This window comes from Anomaloglossus baeobatrachus, chromosome 1 (genome assembly GCF_048569485.1).
Source record: "Anomaloglossus baeobatrachus isolate aAnoBae1 chromosome 1, aAnoBae1.hap1, whole genome shotgun sequence".
Taxonomy (NCBI): domain Eukaryota; kingdom Metazoa; phylum Chordata; class Amphibia; order Anura; family Aromobatidae; genus Anomaloglossus; species Anomaloglossus baeobatrachus.
Window position 1 is genome coordinate 608,906,416 of NC_134353.1, and position 14,591 is coordinate 608,921,006.

The 14,591-nt window shown below is 41.6% G+C and overlaps 1 protein-coding gene across 1 annotated transcript in view; it reads right to left on the reverse strand.

The window, feature by feature from the left end:
* Positions 1-14,591, reverse strand: part of AGTPBP1 (ATP/GTP binding carboxypeptidase 1) — a 245,618-nt gene that overhangs the window by 183,678 nt on the left and 47,349 nt on the right. Inside the window, exon 3 of the mRNA XM_075318445.1 lies at positions 302-432. Within this exon, the coding sequence (XP_075174560.1) occupies positions 302-432 (131 nt within the window). The remainder of the gene's footprint in view (positions 1-301; positions 433-14,591) is intronic.

A 14,591-nucleotide genomic window follows, 5' to 3' on the forward strand; every position in this document is an offset into this window, starting at 1 on the left:
GTGGTCTGTCTCCTAAGCAACAAGCTATAAACAAAAGAAAAAGTGATAATATCTCACAAACACCTGCAAATTGTACAAGCACTATCCAACCACACATCTATGAAGATGGAAATAACATTTTTACCAGCAATATCCCTGAAATGTAAAGAATATGTTTCATGCATTCATTGGTACGTAATGTTGCATCTGTAAGTGCAATCTTTTAACCCTTCCAGAACAAGCTCTATATATTCAACAAGTCATTTCAGGAGCAGTAAGTGTATTACCACTTCATGTCCATAGCAATAGAGAAGGGTCATACCTTGGGTTTGTGCCAAGTGGAGGATTTTCGCAGTGACAAACCTTGCATTATCTATATCCAGGGCCGATGACTCTGTGTTGATCTTCTCCAGCTGTGACAGAAGGCTCACAATCCGAGAATTGTTGGAAAGGCTGCACAAAAACAATGGATATTCCGGATATCAACCACATGAATGATGCATTTTGACAGTACAGACTATGAGAACAATTATTAGTTTGCTTACAAGTCGCTTTCTTTGTATTCACATAATGGTGTCCTCAACAAAACAAAGTGACAAGCTGCAAAAAATGCTGGCATCATAGAAGTCATTGAAAATAACGGAGAAAATTACGTTTTTTGGGAGCAGGCCAGGAAAAGTCTGCTATATATCCAACAAGGTCTTTTCTATAGAGAATCATTAGAAATGTTGGTACCAGCCATAATTAGGTAAAGCGGATCTCCAGTAAATTATCTTCAAATGTGATATAGATACATAGACAAATCTCTAAATAACAGGAAGGGGGGGCTTTGGGAAGACACTGCCGATGCCTGTTGGCGCCAGGCAACTTTTTGCAGCCTGAAGCATTCGGCATACTGTCGGCCGTGGCGAAGGCATGAAGGTGAGCGATGTCAGTCACTCACACAGCTGTCATCATTTATTGATTCTGATTAACTCTATATAAAGATTACATTTTCTAGTAGGATTTTACTGACATTTTATTAGTTGCATTTTACAGCAAAAGCCATGGTCTGTAAACAGCTTACAGCACAGCAAAGGGAAATGTGTTATTGTCCGATAAACCTAAAGTTGAAATTTTTGGGCTGTAAATCCAAAAAGGTATGTTTTGGTAAACTCAACACTGTGCATTGCATAAACAGCACCATGCCCACAGTGAAGCATACTGGAGGCAGCATTGTGTTTTTCAACAGTTGGAACTGGGGCTTTACTCATGATGGAGGGAATTATCAACAGTTCTCTGGTAAAATGCTGAAGATAAAGAAGAATTTCACCTTTCAGAGTGACAATGACCTTAAGTATACCCCTAAAAATAATGGTTTTGCCAGAACAAGATCAAAGTTTTGGAATGGCTGAGCCAGAGCCAAGCCTTGAATCCAACTGAAAATGTGTGAGTGACCTGAAGAGGACAGCACATAGGAGATGGCCTTGCAATCTGATAGATTCAGAGCATTACTGCAAGAAGAGTGGACAAAAATTGGAAATTCTAGATGTGCCATACTTAGAGGCTTGTAACCAAGACACAATGCTGTCAGAAATTGAAAAGGTACTTCAAAAATGATTTTATATGACAAATACCGCACAATTTACAAGGGGTTGTGTATACCGTAGTTTTTATATCCACTCTACATATATTATATTATATTTATATATATATATATATATATATATATATATATATATATATATATGTATTTATATTTTTTTTTTTTTATTTTTTTTTTTTACATACAGCAGCTCTATCATAGGTGAACAAAATTCTTACAGAAATTTCTGAGCTTGCAGAATTCATGCACTTGTTTAATGGAGCCGGTCATATAAATATCGTAGTTTTCGGACTATAAGACGCACCGGACCATAAGACGCACCCTGGTTTTAGAGAAGGAAAATAGGAAAATAAAATTTTAAGCAAAAAATGTGGTCATGATGACACACTTCTGGGGCGAGGATCTGCTGCTGACACTGTTATGGTGGTAATGTTCCCAAATTCTCTACTAAGGTACCCCATCCTGGTAATGATCCTCCTGCCTTGTATATGATCCTCCTGCCTTGTATATGATCCTCCTGCCTTGTATATATGTCCATCATCCTGGTATATACCCCCATCTTGCTATATACTGCCATCCTGTTATATACCCTCATCCTGCTATATACTGCCATCCTGGTATGTGCTCCCATCCTGGTATATGCTCTCATCCTGCTATATACACCATCCTGGCATATGGCCACATCCTGCTATATACCCCATCCTGGTATATGCTCTCATCCTGCTATATACCCAATCCTGGCATATGGCCGCATCCTGCTATATACCCCATCCTGGTATATGGCCGCATCCTGCTATAGACCCCCATCCTGCTATATATCCCATCCTGGTGTATGGCCGCATCCTGCTATATATCCCATCCTGGTGTATGGCCGCATCCTGTGGCACACAAAAAAATAAACGTTTATACTCCCCTTTCCTCGCTCCACGCAGAATCGCTCGTCCTCCTGTCTGTGCTGGCCGCGGCTGTGTGTGGACACGTGCGCACAGCAATGACATCATCACTGTGCACACCGCTTGTCTCCACACACAGCCGCGGCCGGCACAGACAGGAGGACATCGCGATGCTGCAGGGATCGTAGCCGTTGAGTATAGTAACTCACTGCACCCCGCACTGATTATGATGCGCGGGGGGCAGTGAATACAGCCGCACATGATCACTCCAGGCTGTAGTTGCCAGGGGTGATCATGCGGGCCGGCTGTTTATTATATGCGCGTACCCCGCCCATCATCCCGCCCACCTGTCAGCGCCGGCTTCAGCGCTGAGAGATGACGGGTGGGATGATGGGCGTGCATATGAAATGAGCGGGCATACATTGTCACGGCGCTGCTGTAGCCTGCTCATGCCCCGATGACCAGCGCCACCGTAGCACCCTCATTCCCTGCAGCCATGCCCTACATTCAGACTATAAGACGCACCCCCCCACACACACTTTCCCCCAACATCTGGGGGGGAAAAAAGTGCGTCTTATAGTCCGAAAAATACGGTAAAAATAAGTAAACTGCCAATATGGAGTTAATCTGCAGGTTAATAGCGTTCAGATGCCGTGTGGCCCCCACACTGAGAGCCCCATTGCCAGGAGACAAAGAACTTTATTCCCCATGGCAACCTAGGGCTTTCAATCATATTGGCAAGGCTGCTTCAGCCAGCTCTGTACGAATGCAATGCTGAGCCGGCTGTCAGTCAGTACAGGGGACATGTTTACAGCTATTCCTCACTATGCAGAGCGTGCTGAGCGGTGACTGAAGTTGTGCCCCTATGACTTAAAGCCAGAGACTGCCAGGAGGAATAAAGTTAATTTCCTTACAGCAGTGGGGATCTCAGTGCAGCGGTCACATGTCTTTTTAACACGATTATCCTGCAGATTTCCACCATAACATCAGATTAAAGAAGTTATCAACTACCCTAGCTCATTTCATTTTTTACTCATCAATCGTGCTATTATGTGCCACTAAATACATCCATACCTTATTATAATAATCTAAACCTTTTATAATGCCGATACCATCATTTGGTGTCTGCTAGCTGCAGGTCTGATGTTTAAATTCATCACTTCCTCTCCCCAGGCTTACCGTGTGCTGCTACTATAAGTTCCATCATGCATTGCAGCATCCTGTGAGACAGCACTTAGCACGCCCCCTCCAATCTCCACCCTGCGCTAATGAAGATATTGGGAGATACCAAGTGTCAGAGCAGCCCAGGTTAGGAACCAGACCATATGGCAATTGCCAGATGGCCAGTACGGCCCTGCCACTGTGTTTGTTAAACAAATTTAGGCCGTTTTCAGCTGTTCATGTCAGTGATTGCGCTATCTAAACCCTTTCCTTTTGAAATACAGATTGCAGCACTTCAGCACAGGTGGCGGTCCCTGCTGTTACTGCTGAATGAAACAGTCAGCGCGGCTTGTGTGAGGCACATTAATTGTATCTTCAGGATGCATGCTCGGGTAAGCTGTCATTCTTCCAATATGTTCACACGCACCCTCAGGAGCCCAGTGACAACTTCCTTTCATTTGGTCCTATTTCTGTGCCAGAAAAGGACGTATTGGAATTAACAGAGGAGGAAGAAGAATCTGCATAGCAATCCAGTACTATGTGATCCCTGCTGAGATGCACCCATAGAAGCAATACATCTAATACAAGTATATTACAAAAGGTATTGTTTTGAACAGTTATGATATATGGCAAGGGGGTGAAAAAGTAGTGGAAAACCCCTTTAATAGCATTATTTTTAAATGACCATTTCTCTTTAAAGAAATAACTCTCTTTGCAAATCCTTAGGTTATCCAGAACTTTTGTATTTTTTTCCTTATGAAGCTAAGAACTTACAGGCAGTTCATTGCTACCTACTTGCTTATTCTGCCTGGTGCCGACCTCTACCGGCTGCCCACTCCTGCCGACAATAGTGCTTCTTCATTTATTGTCATCTCAACGGAGCAGCTCTTCATTGTCCACCTGCTCTGTCAATAGTGTGTCACTGCCAACGTCATGCTGAATTAAAGTCAGCTTAAGTCAGATAGACGGAGGGGAATTTTGTCCAGCACTTTCCAATATTATTGAATCCACGTTAGACTTCTTCTTCATAAAAATTCACTTTTATTGTGCATGGTTTAAAATCTTGTCATAAAATACATTTTACGCGTTTCAAGCTCAAAGAAGCTCTTACTCACGAAACATGTAAGACATGTATTTTATGACAAGATTTTAAACCATGCACAATAAAAGTGAATTTTTATGAAGAAGAAGTCTAACGTGAATTGAATAATATTGAAAAGTGCTGGACAAAATTGCCCTCCGTCTAACAGTTTACCCGAGAGCCGGCTCGTCTGCTTGCCCGTGCACCGACCACTTTTCATGGACTCTGGAATAGGTGAGCTGAATCCTTTTCTCATTGAACTGTATTATTACTTCAGACAGGCAATGGGGGACCCAGCTGTCAATCAGCATGACATCGGCAGACATGTATCAGCAACAGAGCAGAGCGGAAGAGAAGAAACTGCTCTGTTGACATCACATCAACGTAAACCGCAGACCTACTCTGAGGAGGCAGAGATCGGCACTGGGCAGAAGAAGCAAGTAGATAGCAACTACCTGCCTATAAGTTCTTAAATCTAAACGTCTCGCGTAACACCTTTAACCTCTCTTTAATCAAAACATAAATCTCAATAAAATATATCCTCAATATTTTTTTTTTCGCCACAGCTTATTCTTGTCGAGATATACGCATCTCAAGTAAATTATGGTCAGTGGTTGTGGATCTGACCCGAGACAATTGGATGCGTCGGCGCAAGATCAACGAAATTCTTGTTATGGACATCTAAATAAAAAGCTGCCAGACAAGAGTTCACAGAGATTTGCAGCAGAGCACATTAGCGATCTGTTAACCCAAGTAATCATCACCTGTTCCAGGTTCCTCTGTCAAATACTAGATCGCCTCTAGACTAGAGTACGATCTGTCACCAGGCTTAGATGTCCTTGTGCTAATACCAAAGAAACATGTGCTTGCCAGAAATAAAGATCAGATATCATACTAATATGCTATGCTGCATTACAGGGGCTGCTACGGGTATCACATATCACACATCTTATCTGACAAACCCAAGCTCCGGAAACAAGAAAAATGGGCATTTCATAATATATCTTTCCATTCTGTATATTGATCAACTTAAGGAACATTGGCTTTTAGGTAGCTAAATGGGCTTAGTTTGCCTGGTCTCTCATTGGTACCTACAGCTGTCTCAGCTATAGATTGGAGAAATGAGTGAAATTTTATATTGAATAAGATTTTTATTTTACTATATGGATTACTTAAAAAAAATAATTAATAATAATAATTGTATCATACCAAGGATTTTGTAAGTTACAAGATAACACTTGTTTATATCAATTTTGATGACTGCAGAATAACACCTGATCTTTGTAAAGTTTGGTGTGCTGAATCCAACCATCACATAGGTTGATTTTAGGCCAGTTTAACACATCCGGCATTTTGCCACCTTGCCGCATCCGTCACACTCCAGTACAGTCCAATACCGTACAATGGCATCGCAGCAAGCTGTGGTCACATGACAGCATGTGATCGGAGCTTGCCGCAATGCCATTGTACTGTATTGCTCTGTACTGGAGTGTGACGGATCCGGCAAGGTGGCAAAATGCCGGATGTGTGAAACCGGCCTTAGTCAGATCCCGTTTTGGCACAAAACGCTGGTCTTCCGTCACACCCATTGGAACCGTTTCCCCTCAAATCATGAGTTAACAGCTAGGAGAAAGCTTCCAATAGGACAACAAAGGGGTTTTCCTGTGAACAAGGTTATATTTTAAAGTTAATTTAATTAAATAGATCTTGGAATAATAATAAAGTTCCATAATTGGACGTGGAAAAAAAAAACAATGTCCCTGTGCTGAGATCTTATAAATGTGCCCCTGCTATCTACTGTGTAATGGCCGTGTCTGAACGTACAGGGAGATGGTCTAATCACACCACATCTCCTGGGCAGGGGAGGAAATAAAACAGAATATACAGATAGTACAGCATGGGATCTCAGTTGATTCTTTTTGTGAGGTAAAACATTTCTCTGCCTGTTTTTAAAAAAAATGTTTTATTAAAAGGTGTTCTGCTGCTGCACTGAGTCACCTTTGATAATAGGCATCTCTTTAGGCACTTAGCACTTTATTTTTGAAGTGCAATTATCTGTAGCTATATCTTAAGGATATTAATTTAACTTACTATTTATTGACATCCAAGTTTGTATCCTTATTCATTGTCTAGTTACTGTGGCATTTTGGCCTCAATTGATTGCTTGAGCGTTTTGTCACTGTAGGCATAGCTTATGTCCTCTAAGGTGTGTTTTCCCGGTTACGATTATGATTATATTGTTTGGTTTCCTTTAAATATGAAAGAAAACAATCACTAGGATTTTCGTATATAAGCTAAAGCCAGTGCAGTACTGGCACTATCAGGCTGATTCTATACATACCATTAGTGGTCAGCTCGGATGTTTAGGTTTTCAAATCCAAGAAAGTAAAGTTTAAAAAATCGTCATCTTCTTGAGTTGACAATTGCAACTGAGCAGATAATCTCTGGGTTTGTATTCATGTGGATTCCCGCCCCCCTGCGTGTTGTTCCTCCCTCTCTCTGTTCTCTATGGTAAGTATTATACAAATGATTCACTTTGATAAAGCAAAAAGAGGATCACTTAAACAAGGATAATTGGCAACAACTCAACATACATTGATCACGAAAAGACAGAGTCTTTAGATTTGCCAGATAAAAAAAAGGATACCCAAGCAAGCCAAAATTATAAATGTACAAAACATTTTATTATATTTAATATGCTGCAGGGATATCACAGATAAATACAGTGCATAACATAGGACCAAGGGAGTTTAGTGCTAGAGGGGAAGACCCCACGTGTCCTGGACACTATTCAAGGAGAACAAGTCTCCACTGAATTAAGGCAGGCTTCTCAGGGTTCAAATAACCCATAGGTAGGAAAAAACTCTAGTATATTAGTATTGCCAAAAAGCAGAGTAGTAGTGAGTATAGCCCAGAAGGGCAAAGTACCTACCAGGAAGATAGATCGCCGGGGACCAGGATAACACGTGGGGACCGGCGTCCTAACACGTGTTTCGCTCCGTGTGCATACGTATGAATACGAACCCATATATGATCTGCTCCAGTGCAATTGGCACTCAAGAAGCTGATGATTTTTTTAAACTTCACTTTCTTGGATTTGAAAGCCTAAACATCTGAGCTGACCACTACAGGTGTGTATAGAATCAGCCTGATAGTGCCAGTATAGCACTGGCTTTAGCTTATATATGAAAATCCTGATGATTTGTTCCCTTTAATAAAAAAAACCTGTGTTTTAAATTCAGAAAAAAAAAATCTGAATTTTGTCAGCATTTTTTTTACTCTTTTTTTCCCCATTTGTCTATTTTTAATAGGTTGTGATTTGAGTCATTAAGCTGAGTGTTTGCTTATAATGAATTTTTAGACAAATAGTTGATTAATTACCCTTTAAGACCATGTTTATGATTGCAGCAAGGCAACCTGGATAATAGCTATTGTAGAAAATCCAAAAAGGGAAAAATTGTGCCTAACAAAAAGGAATCTACATAACTAGGGATAAAAAATATTATGGCCCTCGATTCAAAGCAATTTTGCCAAAATTCAGTTTATCGCAGTTACACAAAAATGCGTGGAGCTTGGTAAGGTTTGGGCATGACGGAGCCCCATAACTTGTCTAATTCATGATGCACAGAGGTGCACAGCACTTGTCAGACACTCCTTTAGGCACTTAGCACTTTACTTTTGAAGTGCAATTATCTGTAGCTATATCTTAAGGATATTAATTTAACTTACTATTTATTGACATCCACAGTGTGCGCCTCTTTATGAATCAGGTGCCTTTGACTCCACTGTGCCCTTCATCAACAGAGAAAATCGACGCTCTTGATGAATCTGAGCCTGTGTGTTATTCTCTTCCTTAAAAGTTTTGTTAATACTTCACATTTAGTGATGGGCGAATAGTAACTATTCGTGTTCGGATAATTCCTAATTTCTAAAGTACAATTTCAGTATTCATCTTGAATAACAAACCTAACGCAAGTCAAAAGGGGAACCAGAACATTTTTCTTGCTGTGAAGAATACTGGAATAGTGCTCGATATTCAGTAAGCATTATCCAAACACGAATAATTACTATTCGCCCATCACTATTCACGATTAACTTAACAATGGTTCAACAAACTTTTAGTATTTGTAAAAATATCCTGACCTGAAACATCAATTCTGATTTCATATTTGGAATCAGTAGCTTCAAACTGTATAGGGTCAGTGAAAATAGGTCACCAGACGAAAAATATAGATGTTGATCATTGTAGTGAATGTTGGGAGAATAAGCAAAGAAGAGACGATACTAGTGGATCACTTGAAGTGTGACTGGACTTAAAGGGAATCTGGGGGATGGATCGTCCTGACAAACTGTATCTGGTTATGTTACTTTCTGAAAGATAATGACATCCATACCTTTACTGATGTTATCGTTCTTTCCTGCTTAAAAGAGAATTGCTTTAATTTAGATTGTAAAAGAGGCTTTGGTGCAATGGGCGTGATCAGAGCACTTCCCAAGCCTCTACCGCCCTGGCTCTATTCCCCAGTCCCTCCTTTTTCTGCTTGAGCCCTCCTGGAATCTGGTCAGACCTTGTTCTGGTTTTTACAAACTTCAAAAAGTAGTAGAAAAAGTACATAAGTTAGCGGCGCTCAACAGAACAAGGAAACACCACTCCTCAGAACAATGGTTTTATTTGTTTTTGTAACATAGACTTCATTCAGATGTCAGTATTTCTCATGTACCCAAAAATGGTACTGTGTACTCATTGTTTTGGTTCAGTAGGATCAGTGTGTAATCAGAATTTTTCCCATATGGTTAACCAAATAAAATACTGTTGCGGTCGTCTCCCTGTTTTTGGAGACTAGTGACAGCTTTCAGACTGTAGCCTTTCATCTCCATCTGTCTATCTACATTTAAATGTGGTTTTGTTTCTTTTTGCACTGAAACAGTTTGTCAGTTTTGCTGTTTGCCGCTTTTTCAGCAGTCCATAGCTGAGTGCTTCAACTGCAGTAGCTTTGTAATCACAGCCTTCAGGTTTAAATAGAGGTGTTACCCAGCAATCCTTGCTGAAGATACAAATCCATTTGTATACTGGCCCCCTTAGTGGAAGGAGCTGTGTTGAAGCGTTCTCCAGAAGCTGTACCTTATCCTTTTGTGTTGATGTTTTTCCCCTATTTGTCGCCCCTACCCACTTGTCTTAGTGCAGTGGTGGGTTTAGTGAACCTCACCTGCCTCTCACTAGTCAAGGCATCTATAGGGCTTCTCGGGGTCTCAGGGTGCTTCTCGGTGACAATTGTGGAGACAGTATAGGGCTTGGCTAGGATAGTTAGGACAGCTACAGGTGAGGATAGGAAGTGTCCATCTACCCTTTCACTAGCGCTAGCCACCGTTGTTATTGTGTCGATATTATGGTGTCCATAGTGTACCCCCCTCATTTGTGGTGTTGTTTGTTTTGTTTCTTTTTTCGTTGTGCATCAAACTCCTATTAGTCCAAACGCGCTTGCCACGCTTGAAAGCGTGACAAATACATGACAAAGCTTCTCCTATCCTTAGTGTTGAACAAAGAAAGGGATCTAAGGGGTAAGGTTTCTCTTTGTAGAGAATGACATGCCTAGTCTGACATCCCAATCTTAAGCCTCTCACCTAGCAAAATCAAATCTCATTCTTTGCACTGATGAGGGGCAACAACCCGAAACATGTGTCTGCCAATTCAGATTCTGGTTTGCTTATATCCCAAGTCATATGGAAAGCCTCGTTAAAGAGTCGATATTGACTTTTAGGATTGCTACTTCCAATAGGTGGCACTAGAATTCAGGTCCTCGTCCTCTCTGGAGAGGCAATTTGCATAAACAAAGATCGAATAGGGATGCCATCTGTGTGCTACAGTATGTGTGTTTTTCCCAGACCGACAGATTTGTATCGGTCCTCTTCATCTGTGCTGGAAATATAACGGACATGTCTCAAGGAGTTTTGCACTAACATATGGTCTGTGAGAAAACATTGACATGTGAACAGCCCCATATGTAGTGGTAACTAATGTTGTAAGTCTGTTGGGGATAACGTGGATACAGAACTGCTCATTTTCTGTCTGTTCAAACGATAGAAGAATAAAAAAATGTTCAGCCTGGATATTAAACAGGTTCTCTCTGAGAACATCTCTGCTATAGTTCCATAATTCACAAGAAGAAGTCAGCCTAGAGAAACAAACAAAATAAGAAGGTATACCCAGGAGTTTGCTTTCCACCCCAGTGCTGAAACTTCATCAGTTTCCCTGGGCAGGAAGATGACGTTTTGACCACCATTAAGCCAAGTACTGAGGCCAATGATTGGCAGGGTCAGATGACTGATTGTCGGAATGCCATCACTTAGGTTTAGGCAGAGACAGAGAAGCAGAACTGAAGCAAAAAGTGGGCTCCGCTGCGAATTACAACATTTTTACAGATTAAAATATATACATTTTTTATAGGTCAGTTATTAGAACAATTTTGATTTTGGCTAAGGATAAGTAATGTTATTGATAGGTGGGGGTCAGAGTGCTGGGACCAGCACTGATCATCAGAATGTGAAATTTTTATGCCCATTACATTGGAGCCCATATCTGACTCGACCCCTGATCAATTCATTGCCTCAGTGGCTGTGCGCTGTTCTTGGCTTTTTCTGGAAGGCCCAAAGAGGATGAATGGAGCTGCGATCACAAACCCGCCCAGCCGCTGCATTTTAAAATCGTGACAAGTGGCCTGTGAGGGATAAAAGTTCCACATTCTTGCGATCGGTGCGGTTTCCACTGGTCGGATTCCACCAATCACTAAATTAATCACCTACCTACCTTTTGGATCGATGATAACTTGTTTTGACCAAAGATCCCATTACTGTAAACTACTGTAATTGTACATCCCAGTTATAGTGCACAGGAGATGTGCAGGAGCCGCCTGTGCTTTGTGGATGCTCCACTAGAATGGGAATAATGGCTTACAGGTATTTGCATATCGCTGTAGGGTGGGCCCCTGGAGTCAATTCCCCCTGTGGGCCCCAGACACCCCAGTCCGACTCTAGGTAGGCAGATCGGAGAAGCTGGTGATAATACCCATAAGTTTGTCATAAATATCTGTGCTGTACATTGGATTCTTTTCATATGGCCCTCTAGTTCCATAGAGGAATAATGCAGTGCTCAATCTGGGAGTATAGTACAATAAAAAAAGCGTACAAACTGATACAATTAGGCTACATGCACACGCTCCGTTTTTTGTCGCGTTTTTTGGTGCAGTTTTATTATCAGAATGTTTGGACATTTGACTTCCCAGCAAAGTCTATAGGAAGTCAGATTTGCTGTGCGCACATTGCACTTTATTTGTCAGCGCTTTTTTTGACAAAAATTTGTGACAAAAAAGATGCAGCATGTTCATTCTTCTTGCGCTTTTGTCAACATTTGTCACCAATTGAAATCAATGAGGGCATCAAAAACGCAAGGAAAAACGCATGCTATCAAATTGGTGCGTTTTGCATGCGTTTTACCAGCAGTTTTGTCAACAAAAACGCAGCTCACCAACTTAGTTCCAGAATGACAAAATCAATGATGGAGTGATTTTGCCATGTCGGTGTCGACGTCTCTCGCTCTCTCTCTCTGAGCACTACATGCTCACCGATCACCGGCTGTCACACTGCTCCTGCAGCCTCTCATCTTCTTCCGGACCCGCCTCATTAACCTCATACATATTCACTCCTCTCCCCATCTGTGATTGGTTGCAGTCAGACGTGCCCCCATGCTGAGTGACAGGTGTCTGACTACAACCAATCACAGCCGCCAGTGGGCATGTCTACATCTTACAGTACACTTCAGTAGTGGCCTGACCATCACGGCAGTGAACCCGTGACGTGACTGCTGCCACACACGCCATACTGCGAGACCCGTAGCTGTGACGTCAAGGGTTCACCCCAGTTCATTCTGATTGCTGCGGCTCTGTCTGCACTTCCAGCTGGCAGTCATGCTGTATGGCCGCTTGCTGTGATAGGACAGGGATGTAGCAGAGCTGAATCGCCATGGGACCTCATGTGGATTATTTCGGACCTGGGAGGGTGTTTGGGGGTTAATAAAGTGGTGAAAGAGGGGGATTTTTATTTTATTTCAAAAAAGGATTTTTTTAGGCTGTTTGTGGTTATTTACTTTCACTTACAGATTAGTGATGTGGGGTGTCTCATAGACGTCTGACATCACTAACCTAAGGCTCAGTGGCAGCTGTGGGCTGCTATTAACCCCTTATTATTACCCTGATTGCCACTGCACCAGGGCAATCGGGAAGAGTTGGGTCCAGCACCATAATTGGCGCATCTAATGGATGTGCCACTTCTGGGACGGCTGTGGGCTGCTATTGTTAGGCTGGAAAGGGTCAAATAACGGTGGCCCTTCCCACCCTAATAATATCAGCCCCCAGTTGTCTGATGCACCTTGGCTGCTATTAGAAAAATGGGGGAATCCCATGTAATTTTTTTTTTTTTTTTAAATAAATCAAATAATTAAAAAAAAAAAAAAAAAAAAAAGAGTGGGATCCCCTCTATTTTTCATAATCAGCCAAGGTGCAGCAGACAGCTGAGGGTTGCAGCCTGCAGCTGCTGCAGTTCCTTTTTTATGAATATGAAAAAGGGGGGACCCCACGTTATTTTTTTTATCCTCCAAAAGTTAAAAAAAACAAACAGGTAGCCAAGCTGGCTATCCTTCTATCAAGTTATTCTGTTATTGTTTCTATGTATTCTGTTCTTTCTTATTATCTAATCTACTGTATATGTTCTTATTATCTATCCATCTAGCCAGCTATCTAGCTATTCTTTCTATTTTTTTTCTATCATCTATTCTAGCTATCTATCCATTATCCTATCATATTTTGATTCTCCTATAAAAAAATTCAATAACAAAAACGCACCAAACACGCACCTACATTACAAGCTGTTTTGAGAGCCAGGCTCTCTCTGACAAGGTGCAGTTTTGGTTGCAGTTTGTGTACAGAAAAAACTGCAGCGTGTGCATATAGCCTTATGTTTAAATGGATCTATAGAAGACACATGTCTTGAGGTGCGCTCCAGGAGGACCTGCGCTGCGCAGACTTGGCATATAAACCAAGTATCTAGTTAGCAGTAGCAAACTGTGCCTGTAAGAGAATAGTGCCAAGACGGAGCAAGTGCCAAGAAGTTATTAGAACCGGAATTTTCTTGCTCCGACCTCAAGTTCATGTGTTGAAACTCACATCTGAAGGATAACTTAAAGATTTCTATTTCTGCATTTTTTATTTATCTATTTATTTATTTATTTATTATTATTTCACCACTGGAGTGGTATCACTAATGCCTGTTCCTTATGTGAAGTGAAATACTTACCAGCCGTTGTTTTCCGCCCTTTCCAGTGTAGCTGCGATCCCGCTCCACCATCTTATGACTGGAACTGATGAGTGACCAGAAGTCACCATTAACAGTCAATAGCTCTCAATTTAAAAGGAAGCTCGTCAAGAGGTTTTTCTCCCTATAAGCTGCGGCCAGGACCAGTAAGCCCTTATATACCGCGTTCTAGAATGCTGTAGATATGTGCCCAGGCTGCTGTATGCTGTATATAACCTAAAAAACAGCTTTTACCGTGTTTTTCCAAAAATAATCTCTCCCCCAAAAATAAGCCCTGGCAGGGATTTTCAGCAATTTTCAGAGCAAGGCTTAAATATAAGCCCTCCCCCGAAAATAAGCCCTAGTCCCGGATCAATAATGAAGTGTCTGTGCAGCTAAAAAAAGGTTATAAATACTGCAGGACACTTCATTATAGACAGCGGGCACACTGCAATCACACACCAGACGCCGAGGAGAGGACCTGCAGTGATCTCACACCCGCACACATCCGATCTCACACACACATCCAATCTCTCTCACACACACACAT